This window comes from Trachypithecus francoisi, unplaced genomic scaffold (genome assembly GCF_009764315.1).
Source record: "Trachypithecus francoisi isolate TF-2019V2 unplaced genomic scaffold, Tfra_2.0 Lachesis_group17, whole genome shotgun sequence".
NCBI lineage: Eukaryota > Metazoa > Chordata > Mammalia > Primates > Cercopithecidae > Trachypithecus > Trachypithecus francoisi.
The window spans coordinates 87,679,102-87,692,128 of record NW_022681462.1 but is presented as its reverse complement, the minus strand read 5'-3'; the positions used below and the strand labels follow the sequence as shown (position 1 = coordinate 87,692,128).

Here is a 13,027-nt window from a genome sequence, read left to right as displayed (position 1 = left end):
AGTGATTCTTCTTCTCTTTATACGCTGTCATATTTTTGTTCCCATCTTTTTTCTTTCTTTTCCCTTCTGCAATCCTTAATTCTTTTTTCCTTTTTCACATCCAACTTGTTTCCCTAGCCTTATGGCCTCTGAATTCTTTTTTCTTTCCTGTCTATATCTACACATTGTAGACTGGTTGTCTGCATCTATTGACCTCCCCCATATCTGCCTCGGTATCTTCCCCTTTATGCTCTTGGCCTCTGCAAACATATCAGCACAAGGTGAAACAGATTCTGGCCAATTTGCATACTTTCACTTATGGAGCTGTACTCAGGAGGGGAAGCCTCAAGGGAGAAAAAAGTTATTTGCCTCAATACAGACTATGAAAGAAAACACCCCACTTTCACAACCTGCAAAGCTAGCAGATACTTTCTATTTCTATTAATTCTAGCATCAAGTTAACACACATATATAATTTTATAAGTCAGAACCAAGAGGCCCATAATAAATAATAGCAGTTTCTTGCCTCACTCCTTCCAGTCAGTTACCTCCTTCTCCATAGAGGCAACCATCTGTAACTCTGAAAATTGTTTACTTTGGCATTGCCTATTTGTTCCTAAATATGCATATACTGCTATTTCTTGATGTCTCAATTTTAGATTTACCGACTTTCCCTCATTATAGATGAGGTCTTAGCTCTTCTATATGTACCTCTCTTACTACCATCCTGGTTCCCAATTCGCTAACAGAGATCATAGTTTTTTATAAAATCAAAAGTTAGTATTTTGATTCTTATGATTATGAAAATATTGCTCACTGCTAAGTCAAATTGTGCACTTTGTTTGAACCTCCTCTCTTGTGCCATACTTTTTTCTGGAGTTAGTAATTTTCTTATTTTTTCATTTGTCAGTGGTTCTAGTAGAATTTATCAGATGTTTCAACTTTTTGACATAAATCAATAACATTTTCTATAAACTCAAGGAGATCAATTCATTTCTTCCCCGGATGCCTCCTTTCTAGAGGATTTGTCAGGCCCCCAGTTCAATATGCACTGGTTGTTCCCTAATCTTGTTGATCAGGTGTCATTCCTGGGCTTCCTTTCAGATCCTTTGCTTCCTCTGTCTCTTTTGGTTTTCCCGTTTGCTTAAGTACATCCTCCAGGACCTTTGCTAGAAAAGGTGAATATATCAAGCAAATAAAATCTGAGGCCTTTTATATCTGAAAATGCTTTATTCTATCTTTACAACTACCAGAAATGTGATACCTAATTATTGGCTGGAAATCATTCTACTCTCAGATATTTCTAAACTAAACCTTATTGATGTATAATTTACACACAATAAAATGCACCCATTTTAGATTCAAATTTTGTACAGTTCAACAACTTTTGAGAAAGGTATAAACCCAGGACTTTCCACTCAAATCAAGAAAATAGAATATTTCTATCACCTCTAAAATTTCTTTCATGTTCCTTGGCTATCAATCTTCCCTAACTTAGGCAAACAATGATCAGACTTGTATTTTTTTTTTTTTTTGAGACGGAGTCTCGCTCTGTCGCCTGGGCTGGAGTGCAATGGCCGGATCTCAGCTCACTGCAAGCTCCGCCTCCCAGGTTTACGCCATTCTCCTGCCTCAGCCTCCCGAGTAGCTGGGACTACAGGCGCCCGCCACCTCGCCCGGCTAGTTTTTTTGTATTTTTAGAGACGGGGTTTCACCGTGTTAGCCAGGATGGTCTCGATCTCCTGACCTCATGATCCACCCGTCTCGGCCTCCCAAAGTGCTGGGATTACAGGCTTGAGCCACCGCGCCCGGCCAGACTTCTATTACTACAGATTAGTTTTGCCTGAGAGCTTAAAATAAAATTCTGAATATATATGGCTTTTTTCACTTAGAATGTTTCCAAGAATAATTCATCCCATGTAATAGTATTATGTTTCCTTCTTTTTCATTGCTGAGCAGTGTTTTTTTTTTTTTTTTTTTTGAGGCGGAGTCTCGCTCTATCGCCCAGGCTGGAGTGCAGTGGCCAGATCTCGGCTCACTGCAAGCTCCGCCTCCCGGGTTTTATGCCATTCTCCTGCCTCAGCCTCCCGAGTAGCTGGGACTACAGGCGCCCGCCACCTCGCCGGCTAGTTTTTTTGTATTTTTTTAGTAGAGACGGGGTTTCACCGTGTTAGCCAGGATGGTCTCGATCTCCTGACCTCGTGATCCGCCCGTCTCGGCCTCCCAAAGTGCTGGGATTACAGGCTTGAGCCACCGTGGCCGGCCCTGAGCAGTGTTTTATTTTATGAATACACCATTTGTTGATGGACATTTAGTTTGTTCCGGTGTAGGAGCATTTTTTTTTTTTTTTTGACAGTCTCATTTTGTAGTCCAGGCTGGAGTGCAGTGGTGCGATCTCGGCTCACTGCAAGGTTCAAGTGATTTTCGTGCCTCAGCCTCCCTAGAAGCTGTGATTACAGGCGCTTGCCACCACACCTGGCTATTTTTGTATTTTTTTTTAGTAGAGATGGAGTTTCACCATGTTGGCCAGACTGGTCTCGAACTCCTGTCCTCAAGTGATCTGCCTGCCTCAGCCTCTCAAAATGCTGGGATTACAGGCGTGAGCCACCGCGCCTACCCAGTTTAGGGCTATTTTGAATAAAGCTGTATGGATATTTGTAGTCAAGTATCTTTATGGACATGGACTTTCATTTCTCTTGGTTAAATACCTAAAAGTTGGATTGCTGGGTTACATGGTAAATGTATGATTAACTTTATGAGAAACTGCTGAACGATTTCTACACCATTTTACATTCCATTAGCAATGTAAAAGTTCAAATTGTTCTACACCCTTGCCATCATTTGGTATTGTTAGTTTTTGGGCATTCTAATGGGTATGCAGTGGTATTATACTGTAGTTTTAATCTGCATTTCCTTGACGATTAAAGATGTTAAGTATCTTGGCAGGGAGCGGTGGGTCATGCCTGTAATCCCAGCACTTTGGGAGGCCAAGGCGGCTGGATCACTTGAGGCCAGAAGTTCTAGACCAGCCTGGCCAACATGGAGAAACCCCATCTCTACTGAAAACACAAAAAAATTATCCAGGCATGGTGGCGCACACCTGTAATCCCAGCTACTCGGGAGGCTGAGGCATGAGAATTGCTTGAATTTGAGAGGCGGAGGTTGCAGTGAGCAGAGATCATGCCACTGCACTCCAGCCTGGGCAACAGAAAGACTTAAAAAAAAAAAAAAAGATACTAACCATTTTTTCACATGCTGATTTGCCATTTTCCTATCTTCCTTTGTGAAATGTCTTTTAAAATCCTTTGCCCAGTTTTTAGATTGGACAGTTTTTCCTACTACTGCATTAGTGCGGTACATTTGTTAGAACTGATAAGCCAATATTGACACATTATTATTAAATAAAGTCCACAGTTTACATTAGACTTACATGTACAGCTCTTTGTGTTGTATATTCTGTGGATTTTGATATTTTGACAAATACATAATGACAGGATACATGTCACTGCATAGACATGACATATATATGTAAGTGTATATGTCTATATACATTTATATACACATGATATGAACACAGGGGATTTTTAGGTATGATATTTATCACATAAAATCCCATGTTCTCCTTATTCATCCTTGCCTTTGGCAACCACTGACAACAAACCCCTGGCAACTGCTGATCTTTTGACTGTCTCCACAGCTTTGCCTTTTCCAAAATACGGTTGGAATTATACAGGATGTAGCCTTTTCAGATTGGCTTCTTCTCAGCAATGTCTTTCTATGGCTTGATAGCTTCCAAGTTTTGGCAACCATGGATAAAGCTGCCATAAACATTCATGTGCAGGTTTTTGTGTGAACATAAGTTTTCAACTCATTTGGGTAAATATCAAGCAGTGCGATTGCTGGATCATATGGTAAGAGTATGTTTAGTTTTGTAAGAAACTGCCAAAATGTCTTCCAAAGTGGCTGTACCATTTTGTATTCTCACCAGCAACGAGAGTTCCTGTTGCTCTACATCCCCGCCAGCATATTGTTGTTTTAATTTGCAATTTTCTAATGACAAGCGAGTTGGGCATCATTTCATATGCTTACTTACCATCTGTATATCTTCTTTGGTGAGGTGTCTGTTCAGATCTTTTGCCCATTTTTAAATTGAGTTGCTTGTTTTCTTATTGTTTCATTTTAAGAGTTCTTTGTTTATTTTGGGTATCACTCCTTTATATCAGATATGTGTTTTACAATGTGAGTCAGGAGATATTTTCTTTGCTTCTATTTTTTGGATTATAATCTCTATAAGAGATTATAGAGAATATCATCTCTTCCTTAAATGTTTGGTAGAATTACAAGTGGGTTTAGCCCAGTGATTTCTGTTTTGAAAGGTTATTGATTATTGATTCATTTTCTTTCAAGGTGGTCTTTAAAGAGTAGAAGATTTAACATTTAATGAAGTCTAATGTATCAATATTTTTTCTTTCATGATTAGCACTTTTTGTGCCCTACCAAAAATGTGTCTATCTCAATGACTTTTTTTTTGTTGTTGAAAAGCTTTATAGTTTTATATTTAAGCCTATGATCGACTCAAAATAAGTTCTTTTTTTGTGTATGGGATGAGGAGAGGGGTAAAGGTTCATTTTTTTCTACATGTTCAGTTGTTATATCACCATGTATTGAAATGACAATTCTTTGTTTAATTACTTTGGTGTCTTTGTTGAATGTCAATTTGCCATATAAATGTGGGTCTGTTTCTGGACTCTCCATTATTTTGCATTGATCTATATGTCTATTTTTATTCCAAAACCACACCATCTTGATGACTGGTGCTTTATAGAAGTTATTAAAATCAGGTAGTATAAATACTCTCAAGTTTTCTTTTTTTAAAAATGGTTTTGGTTATTTCAGGACCTTTGCATTCTCATATACATTTTAGAAAAAGCTTGTCAAATTTTACTAAAATGCCTGCTGAGATTCTTTTTTTTTTTTTTTGAGACAGAGTCTTGCTCTGTTACCCAGGCTGGAGTGCAGGGACGTGATCTTGGCTCACTGCAATCTCAGCCTCCTGGGTTCACACAATTCTCCTGCCTCAGCCTTCCGAGTAGCTGGGACACCAGGCGCCACCATGCCTGGCTAATTTTTTGTATTTTTTTAGTAGAGATGGGGTTTCACCATGTTAGCCAGGATGGTATTGATCTCCTGACCTTGTGATCCACCTGCCTCAGCCTCCCAAAGTGCTGGGATTACAGGCGTGAGCCACCGTGCCCGGCCGCCTGCTGGAATTTTTATTGGGATTACATTAAATTTACATGGGTCGATTTTGGAATAATTGACATCTTGACAAAATTGTGTCTTACAATCCATGAAAATGGTATCCCTCTCCATCTATCTGGCCCCCTCTAATTTCTCTCAGCAAAGTAGTTTTCAGTGTAGAGTACTGCACATGTTATTCCATCTAAAATTTATGTCTTAACATTTTATGTATTTTGTAAATTGCTTTTTCTATATCATTATCCAATTGTATGTGACTGATACATAGAAATACAACTGATTTTTTAAAATACTGAGTACACATATTGTGACTTTGCTAAATTCATTTAATTCAAGTAGCTTTTCCTCTCACTTCTTTAGGATTTTCTACACACAGGACACTTCTAGAGTATTTTTCTATTAACAAAATGCATTTTTAACTTTAGCCTCTAGCCTCAAATATTATACTATTTCATAGAAAACAGTATTTTCCCATTTATTCTACCCCATCTGTGGTACTATTACTGTCACACATTTTTCTTCTACATATTACATATATAATTCACTGTTACTATTTTTGCTTTAAACAGTTATTTTTCATTTAAATAAACTAACAAATGAGAAAAAAGAATTTTCCATTTATTCATACCTTTACTTATCTGGCTCTCTTATTATTTTCTGTAGGTTAGAGTTTCCATCTGGATTCATTTTATTTTAGCTTGAACAATACTGTAATCTGCTGGTGACAAATTTTCTCAGTGTGGTTTGTTTGAAAACATCTTTATTTCACCTGCATTTCTGACTGATACTGGATATAGAAAGTTAGTTGTTTTCTTATCTTTGTTCATCATATATCATTTTCTATCTTTTTTCATCTCTATCATTTTGAATGACACTAAGTATAGAAAGTTAGTTTTTTTCTTGTTTATCTGACATAATGTGTCATTTTTCTTTAAGATTTTTGTTTTAGCAATTTGATTATGACATGGCTTGTAGTAGTTTTCTTTGTGTTTATTTTGCTTGGGATTCATTAAACTCTTGGATTTGTAGTAGGTTTATAAATTTCCACAAATTTGTAAACACTTTGGCTGTTATTTTTTCAAAAATTTCACCTGCTCCTCATTCTTCCATAATTATGTATTATTTATACATTATGTGTATATTAGACTGCTTTGTATTGTTCCACAGGTGACTGAGGTCCTTGATAATTTTGTGGTATTCTTTTCTCCTCTAATTTGAATAGTTTCTAATACTATGTCATGTTTATTGCTCTTTTTTTTTTTTTTTCCTGCAGTGTCTAATCTACTGGTAGGCCCTCCAACAAATTTTTCATTTTAAATATTGTATTTTTCAGTGCTACCAGCTCTATTTGGCTCTTTTTTTTTTGTAGTTTATATCTCTTCCTTCATTATGTTCATGTTTTCCTTTAAGTTCTTCAACATATTTAGAATAGCTATTTTCAAGTCTTTTTCTATTAATTCTAACATCTCTGTCATTTCTGGATCTATTAACTGACTTTGTTTGGCTATGGGTCACAGTTTCTTGCTGCATCATGTGTCTTAATTTTTTTATTATATGTTGGAGACTATGAATATAATGTTGCTGAATGTCTGAATTTTGGTATCCTCTTTAAAAACTATTGAATACTGTTCTTTCAGACAGTTAATTTACTTGCACACCAGCTTGATCCTTTTGAGCTTTGTTTTTAAGATGTCAAAGCAGGTCTAGAGTAAATCCACTTTAAAGTGAGGCCATTTTCTACTAAATGTCCCAGATGTTCAAGAAGGTCTACCGACTCCTTGGTAGACTGGTCAGGACTTGATTATCTTCTAATCTTGTGTGAGTTCTGGTAGTTGTTCAGCTCACTCCTTCCTGATAGTTGTTCTTCCTTCACAAACTGTTTTTTGCCCCACCTAATGGAGTATTGTTGAAAACATGCACAGTGTAGTATTCAGCCAAGGATTTACAAGAACCCTGATTCAGATTTCTGTTGCTCTTTTTCTACATATCCTTCTCTTCTCAGGTACTTTGTTCAGCAAGTTATAGCTGCCCCAAGGTCACTGAACTCCTATCACTATTTTCTGAGTTTAGTAAAATATCCATGCTTATTTTGGGTTCCTCCTACCTTTACTTGGTTTGGTAAATGTCTCCAAGAAAAAAGTTGAGATGACTGTAGAGCTCACCTGACTTGCTTCCTTCTCAGAGAGATCACAGTCTCACACTGCCTATTATCTATTGTCTTACAAGAATTGTTTAATATATTTGCTCTTTTTCCCATTATTTACAGTGGGAGGACTAGACCAGTGTCAATTATTGTTGTCGCAGTTGAAAGTAGAAGTCCTCTTTCTCAAATCATCAATGTCTTCTAGTTCCAACATTACCTTTGAGAAATTCCTGATTCACTGTATGGAATTAACAACTTCTCTCTGAAAGGTTTTAGAATCTTTTCTTTATCTCTCATGTTCCAGAATGATATGATGACAAGCTTTGGTACAAGTATGTTTTTTTTCCATTTCTGTTGGGTACTTGTTGAAACATTGTAATCCGGGGAAGCAAGTCCTTTAGTTAGTTGCAGAAAATTCTCTTATATTTTTTGATAAGTTTCCCCCTAATTGTTTGTTTAATTCTTTTATTTTTTAAATTAAATTTAATTTTTAAAATTAATTAATTAATTATTTTTGAGACAGAGTTTTGCTCTTGTTGCCCAGGCTGGAGTGCAATGGCACGATATCGGCTGACTACAACCTCTGCCTCCTGGGTTCAGGTGATTCTCCTGCCTCAGCCTCCCGAGTAGCTGGGATTACAGGTGCCTGCCACCACGCCCAGCTAATTTCTGTATATATATATATATTTTTTTTGAGACGGAGTCTCGCTCTGTCGCCCAAGATGGAGCGCAGTGGCCGGATCTCAGCTCACTGCAAGCTCCGCCTCCCGGGTTCACGCCATTCTCCTGCCTCAGCCTCCCGAGTAGCTGGGACTACAGGCGCCCGCCACCTCGCCCGGCTAGTTTTTTGTACTTTTTAGTAGAGACGGGGTTTCACCGTGTTAGCCAGGATGGTCTCGATCTCCTGACCTTGTGATCCGCCCGTCTCGGCCTCCCAAAGTGCTGGGATTACAGGCTTGAGCCAATGCACCCGGCCAATTTCTGTATATTTTTAGTAGAGATAGGGTTTCACCATGTTGGTCAGGCTGGTCTTGAACTCCTGACCTCAGGTGATCCACTTGCCTCAGCCTCCCAAAGTGCGAGGATTACAGGCATGAGCCACCGTGCCTGACCTGTTTGTGTAATTCTTTTTTTTTTTTTTTTTTTGAGACAGAGTCTGGCTCTGTTGCCCAGGCTGGAGTGCAGTGGCCGGATCTCAGCTCACTGCAAGCTCCGCCTCTCGGGTTTACACCATTCTCCTGCCTCAGCCTCCCGAGTAGCTGGGACTACAGGCGCCGCCACCTCGCCCGGCTAGTTTTTTGTATTTTTAGTAGAGACGGGGTTTCACCATGTTAGCCAGGATGGCCTCGATCTCCTGACCTCGTGATTCGCCCGTCTCGGCCTCCCAAAGTGCTGGGATTACAGGCTTGAGCCATCACGCCCGGCCGTTTGTGTAATTCTTAATCATTATTGGCCCTCTGAGGTGGACCTTTTAATTTCCTTAACTTTTTCTGCCCTACTTCCCATTTGTCTTTCTGGGAGCATCTTTCTGTTCTTTCTGGAAGCTTTTCTAAGCTGTATCATCTTACATTTCTCTCATTAAAAAAAAAAAAAATGTTGGATACCTAATTTCCAAGAGTTTTTTCTGTTTTCTGTCCCTTTTTTTTCCCTTTCCATATTTTCAGGAGTAATACATTTTTATCTTTCTAAGATTTCTAGTAGTTTTTTTCTTTTTTGGTTTATGTATTCATTATGTATTTCCATTACATACTTTTTCTGTTTATTTCTTTTTTTCCCTTTCAAGTTGCAGAGTTTCCTCCAAGTACTGATGATTCTTGACTGTGTCTGTTCAGTCAGTGTCCTAAAACATGGACTGAGAGGGCTGAGTGCTAGGCTTGTCTCTCCTGGTATCCTTCATTGTTGGATGATGAGATAGCAGAATGGCTTTTGTACTTATATACTCACATCTAGACATCTTTCTGCCCATTCAATGTCCCCTGAGAAAATTCTTCCAGTCCCCCATATTGGATGGGGAAGGAGATAAGGACCCCCAAACCAGTCAATATGCAGACTTTCATTTGATCTCTTTTCAGCCTTGCATCTTACTGTTTCCTCAACTGTGACTGGTATTCCAGTCTAGAGTCTCATTGTTTCAATTAGAAGAAACTTTCAAAATCATTTAATCTATTCTTATATTGCAGATGAAGAGAATTAAGGTTCAAAAAATGCACTTCCTTGAGGTAAGACTGTTAATGACTGGAGAATGTGAGATTTGAATCTAGGCTTCTGACTTTTCCTCTAAAGCTCTGGTCAGCTAAAATACTGCCTCCAAAAATGTCACAGATGATTCAAGATTATTCTTTGCAGCTGTCTGAAATCTTGGCAAACTATCAGTAATTGGGTCATGACAGCTAAAAGTTCCAGTTGGATTGAAATAACTGAAGTCCCACATCCGATACCATCAGAAAGGGGACAGGACTAAGGTCGGAAATCCAGACTAATTTTGAAAGTGAGCTGATTAGTTTCCCTTAGTTTCAAGGTTATACAATGGAATTCTTACCACTGGTTTTTTCAACATCAAAATGTGATGGGTAAAAAAATCTGACAGCCTTATTTTCATAAATTTAATGTATTAAACTATCAAAGTGTCTCTCAACTAGGAAAATGCTAACTTGGGTTAGAACAATAACATATTTTAACACAGCTGTCTCCTAAGCAACTTCATGGAAAACTGATTCTCTGGTATAACATGTATTACTTGAGAAAAGAAATTCCATAATCAGGAATGTTTGGGGAATGTTGGGTAAAAGAAATCTAAACTACTTTCTTTAATACAAGACTTATCAAAACTGCTAATAGGCATTGAAACATCAATACAAAATGTATGGAATATGTAGCATTTGCCCAGTGTATTTTAGTGCCAAATCTTTTATTTCTGCAACTCATAGGATTAGTTTTCGAGGAAGATATCTGGAAACAATCTGACCCAATACTGTATTTCTGAAAGTCTTGTTATGGGGTGTTTTGGGTGAGACAATAAAATTTTTCTCCTTAACATTAACTGCTCACCTTAACATTAATTACAAAAGGGTAGAGGTTATAATTTAAAATACACATGATGCATGAAGTTCACATGCCTAAATATAACTGTTTTATTATTTATAGTGGCATTAATAAAAAGATATTTCACTCTTAAGCCAAGGATCTGTGTAATACTGGTGAGAGATAAAATGCTAATCCACATTATCACTAAACGTTTAAAATGAGGTGTTGTCCCCAAAACATACTATTTAGCCTGGAAGTGGGTCTGGCAGTGGCGGACTGAAGTGAAGCTGGCAGGATCTCCGATTTGATGGTTACGCTGGTGACCGCACCATCCATCCTGTCTGTCTCACACAAGCCTGGCAACTGTGCTGCCTTCTCCAGCGTGGGCAGTAACTGATCAAACTGGTCAAGGTCAGCTGTAAACTAAGAATGGAAACCAAAGTTAGAGGACATATATTCTATACTTTCACCTGAAACAACGCAGAAAAAAGGCTCCTTCTTTAAACTCTATGAATTCAGTGTGACTTTGAGAGAAGAAAGAAAGAAGAAATAATTAGAACGATTGGGGCTACTTGGAAATTACACGAGCTAACTATTCCATAGGGGAAAATATTTGGAAGCTTCTGATATAGTATTCATATACTGCAGGATATAAATAATATACCTATAATATTTGGCTACTAGATCTTGGTATAAAAATCTATGTATAAAAAAAGATTGGACTGGAAAAAAGTGTCAGTAGTATTGTGTTATGATGATGGCATTACTGTTGATTTTTTCCTGTCATATTTTTCAAAATTTCATAAAACGACTTACTTTAAACTTATATTGATTCAACTTTTTTATAATTTAAAAAAGTTTGGGAATTTTTTTCATAAATTATGTATCAGCTTTAAAGATATCAGAAAGATTACTTCCCACTTAAGGACTTAACAGTATAAGAAACATATCTTTTAGAATAGATAGGGAGGCCGGGTGCAGTGGCTCACACCTGTAATCCCAGCACTTTGGAAGGCCGAGGCAGGTGGATCACCTGAGGTCAGGAGTTCGAGACCAGCTTGGCCAACATGGCGAGACCCTGTCTCTACTAAAAATACAAAAATTAGCCCAGCATGGTGGCGTGTGCCTGTAATGCCAGCTATTAGTGGGGCTGAGGCAGAAGGATCGCTTGAACCTGGGAGGCAGAGGGTGCAGTAAGCCAAGATCGTGCTACTGCACTCCAGCCTGGGCTACAGAGCAAGACTCCGTCTCAAAAAATAAATAAATAAATAAAATAAATAAAATTAATACAATTTAAAAAATTAAAATACAAAAAAATTAAAAATTAAAAAAATTAAAATACAATTAAAAAAATTAAAAAAAAAAAAGAATAGGGAGTTCCTACATCTGTCTTAGGTTATGTAGAGAAGAAAACTGTCCTTTATTTCACAATATTGCTATATTATGATTACTTTTTGGGTTTCATTATCTAGTTCAACTAAAATTTTTGTTTCTAGAGTATATAAATAGAACTAAATGTAGTATTTAATTATATTTCTGAGGTTCGGGCACTGTCACATTTAGCAGTAGTTCATTCATTTTTATTGCTGAATAGTGTCCCACTGTATGAATATGTCACAACATAATTATCCACTCTATTGTGATGGATTTTAGGGTTGCTTCCAGTTTTTGGTTGATACGAATAAAGCTGTTAAAAACATTTGTGAACATGTCTTTTGTCACACATGTGCAAAAAGCATTAACCATAAAGGAAAAGATTGACAAACTGAACTATATTAAAGTGAATAACTTCACTTCATCAAAAAGTGCCAGTAAGAGAATGAAAAGGTAAGCCTTAGCATTGAAAAGATATCTGCAAATATATGTCCAGTAAAGAACTCATACATAAAGAACTCTTAAAAGTCAATAAGCAAAATAAAAACACATTAAAAAATGATCAAGAGACTAGACTACGTAATTTACAAAAGAAGATATCCAAATGACCAATGAATATTTATCAGGGAAATGCAAATTAGAACACACCCTCAGAATAGCTGAAAATCTAAAATATGGATAATATCATGTATTAACAAGGACTTGGGAGCAACTAGAAAATATACTGATACACTAGGAAAACTGGCATTATCTACGAAAAAGGACATATGCATATCTTATGATCCTGTAGTTCTACTCCTAGGAATCAATTCAACAGAAATACATGCACATGTGCACAAAACAGATGCATCAGAACTGAACACAATGGCATTATCTTATAAACCTTTTCCTTTTAAAGTTAGTATACTTATTATTTAATGCTGTTTTCTGCTTAAAAATTAGTTTCATTGTACCAAGAAACATGAGACAGCCTTATCCTCAAAGAACACACATGTACAGAACCAGTCAAAATAGTGTTACTACAAATAGTAAACAGAGACCATATGAAGCACTACAAGAGGACAGAGGCAGCAAATGTCTAACTAGGGATACTTGGGGAAGGCTTTATGCAGATGTTATTTGAATTGGTTTGTGAAGGATGAATAGAAGTTCAGTGGGCACAGAAAGAAGAGCAAGGCAGAATATGTTTAGAAGAAAAATGGCTTATTCTAGGAATGACAAAGACTTCCATCTGCCTAGAATGCAGTA

At 37.3% G+C, this 13,027-nt stretch overlaps 1 protein-coding gene across 7 annotated transcripts in view; it reads right to left on the bottom strand.

The window, feature by feature from the left end:
* Positions 1-13,027, bottom strand: part of NCOA1 (nuclear receptor coactivator 1) — a 282,993-nt gene that overhangs the window by 54,937 nt on the left and 215,029 nt on the right. For all 7 annotated transcript variants that reach the window (XM_033176431.1, XM_033176432.1, XM_033176433.1 and 4 more), the window contains one exon: positions 10,648-10,828. In XM_033176431.1, coding sequence (XP_033032322.1) covers positions 10,648-10,828 — 181 coding nt within the window. The remainder of the gene's footprint in view (positions 1-10,647; positions 10,829-13,027) is intronic.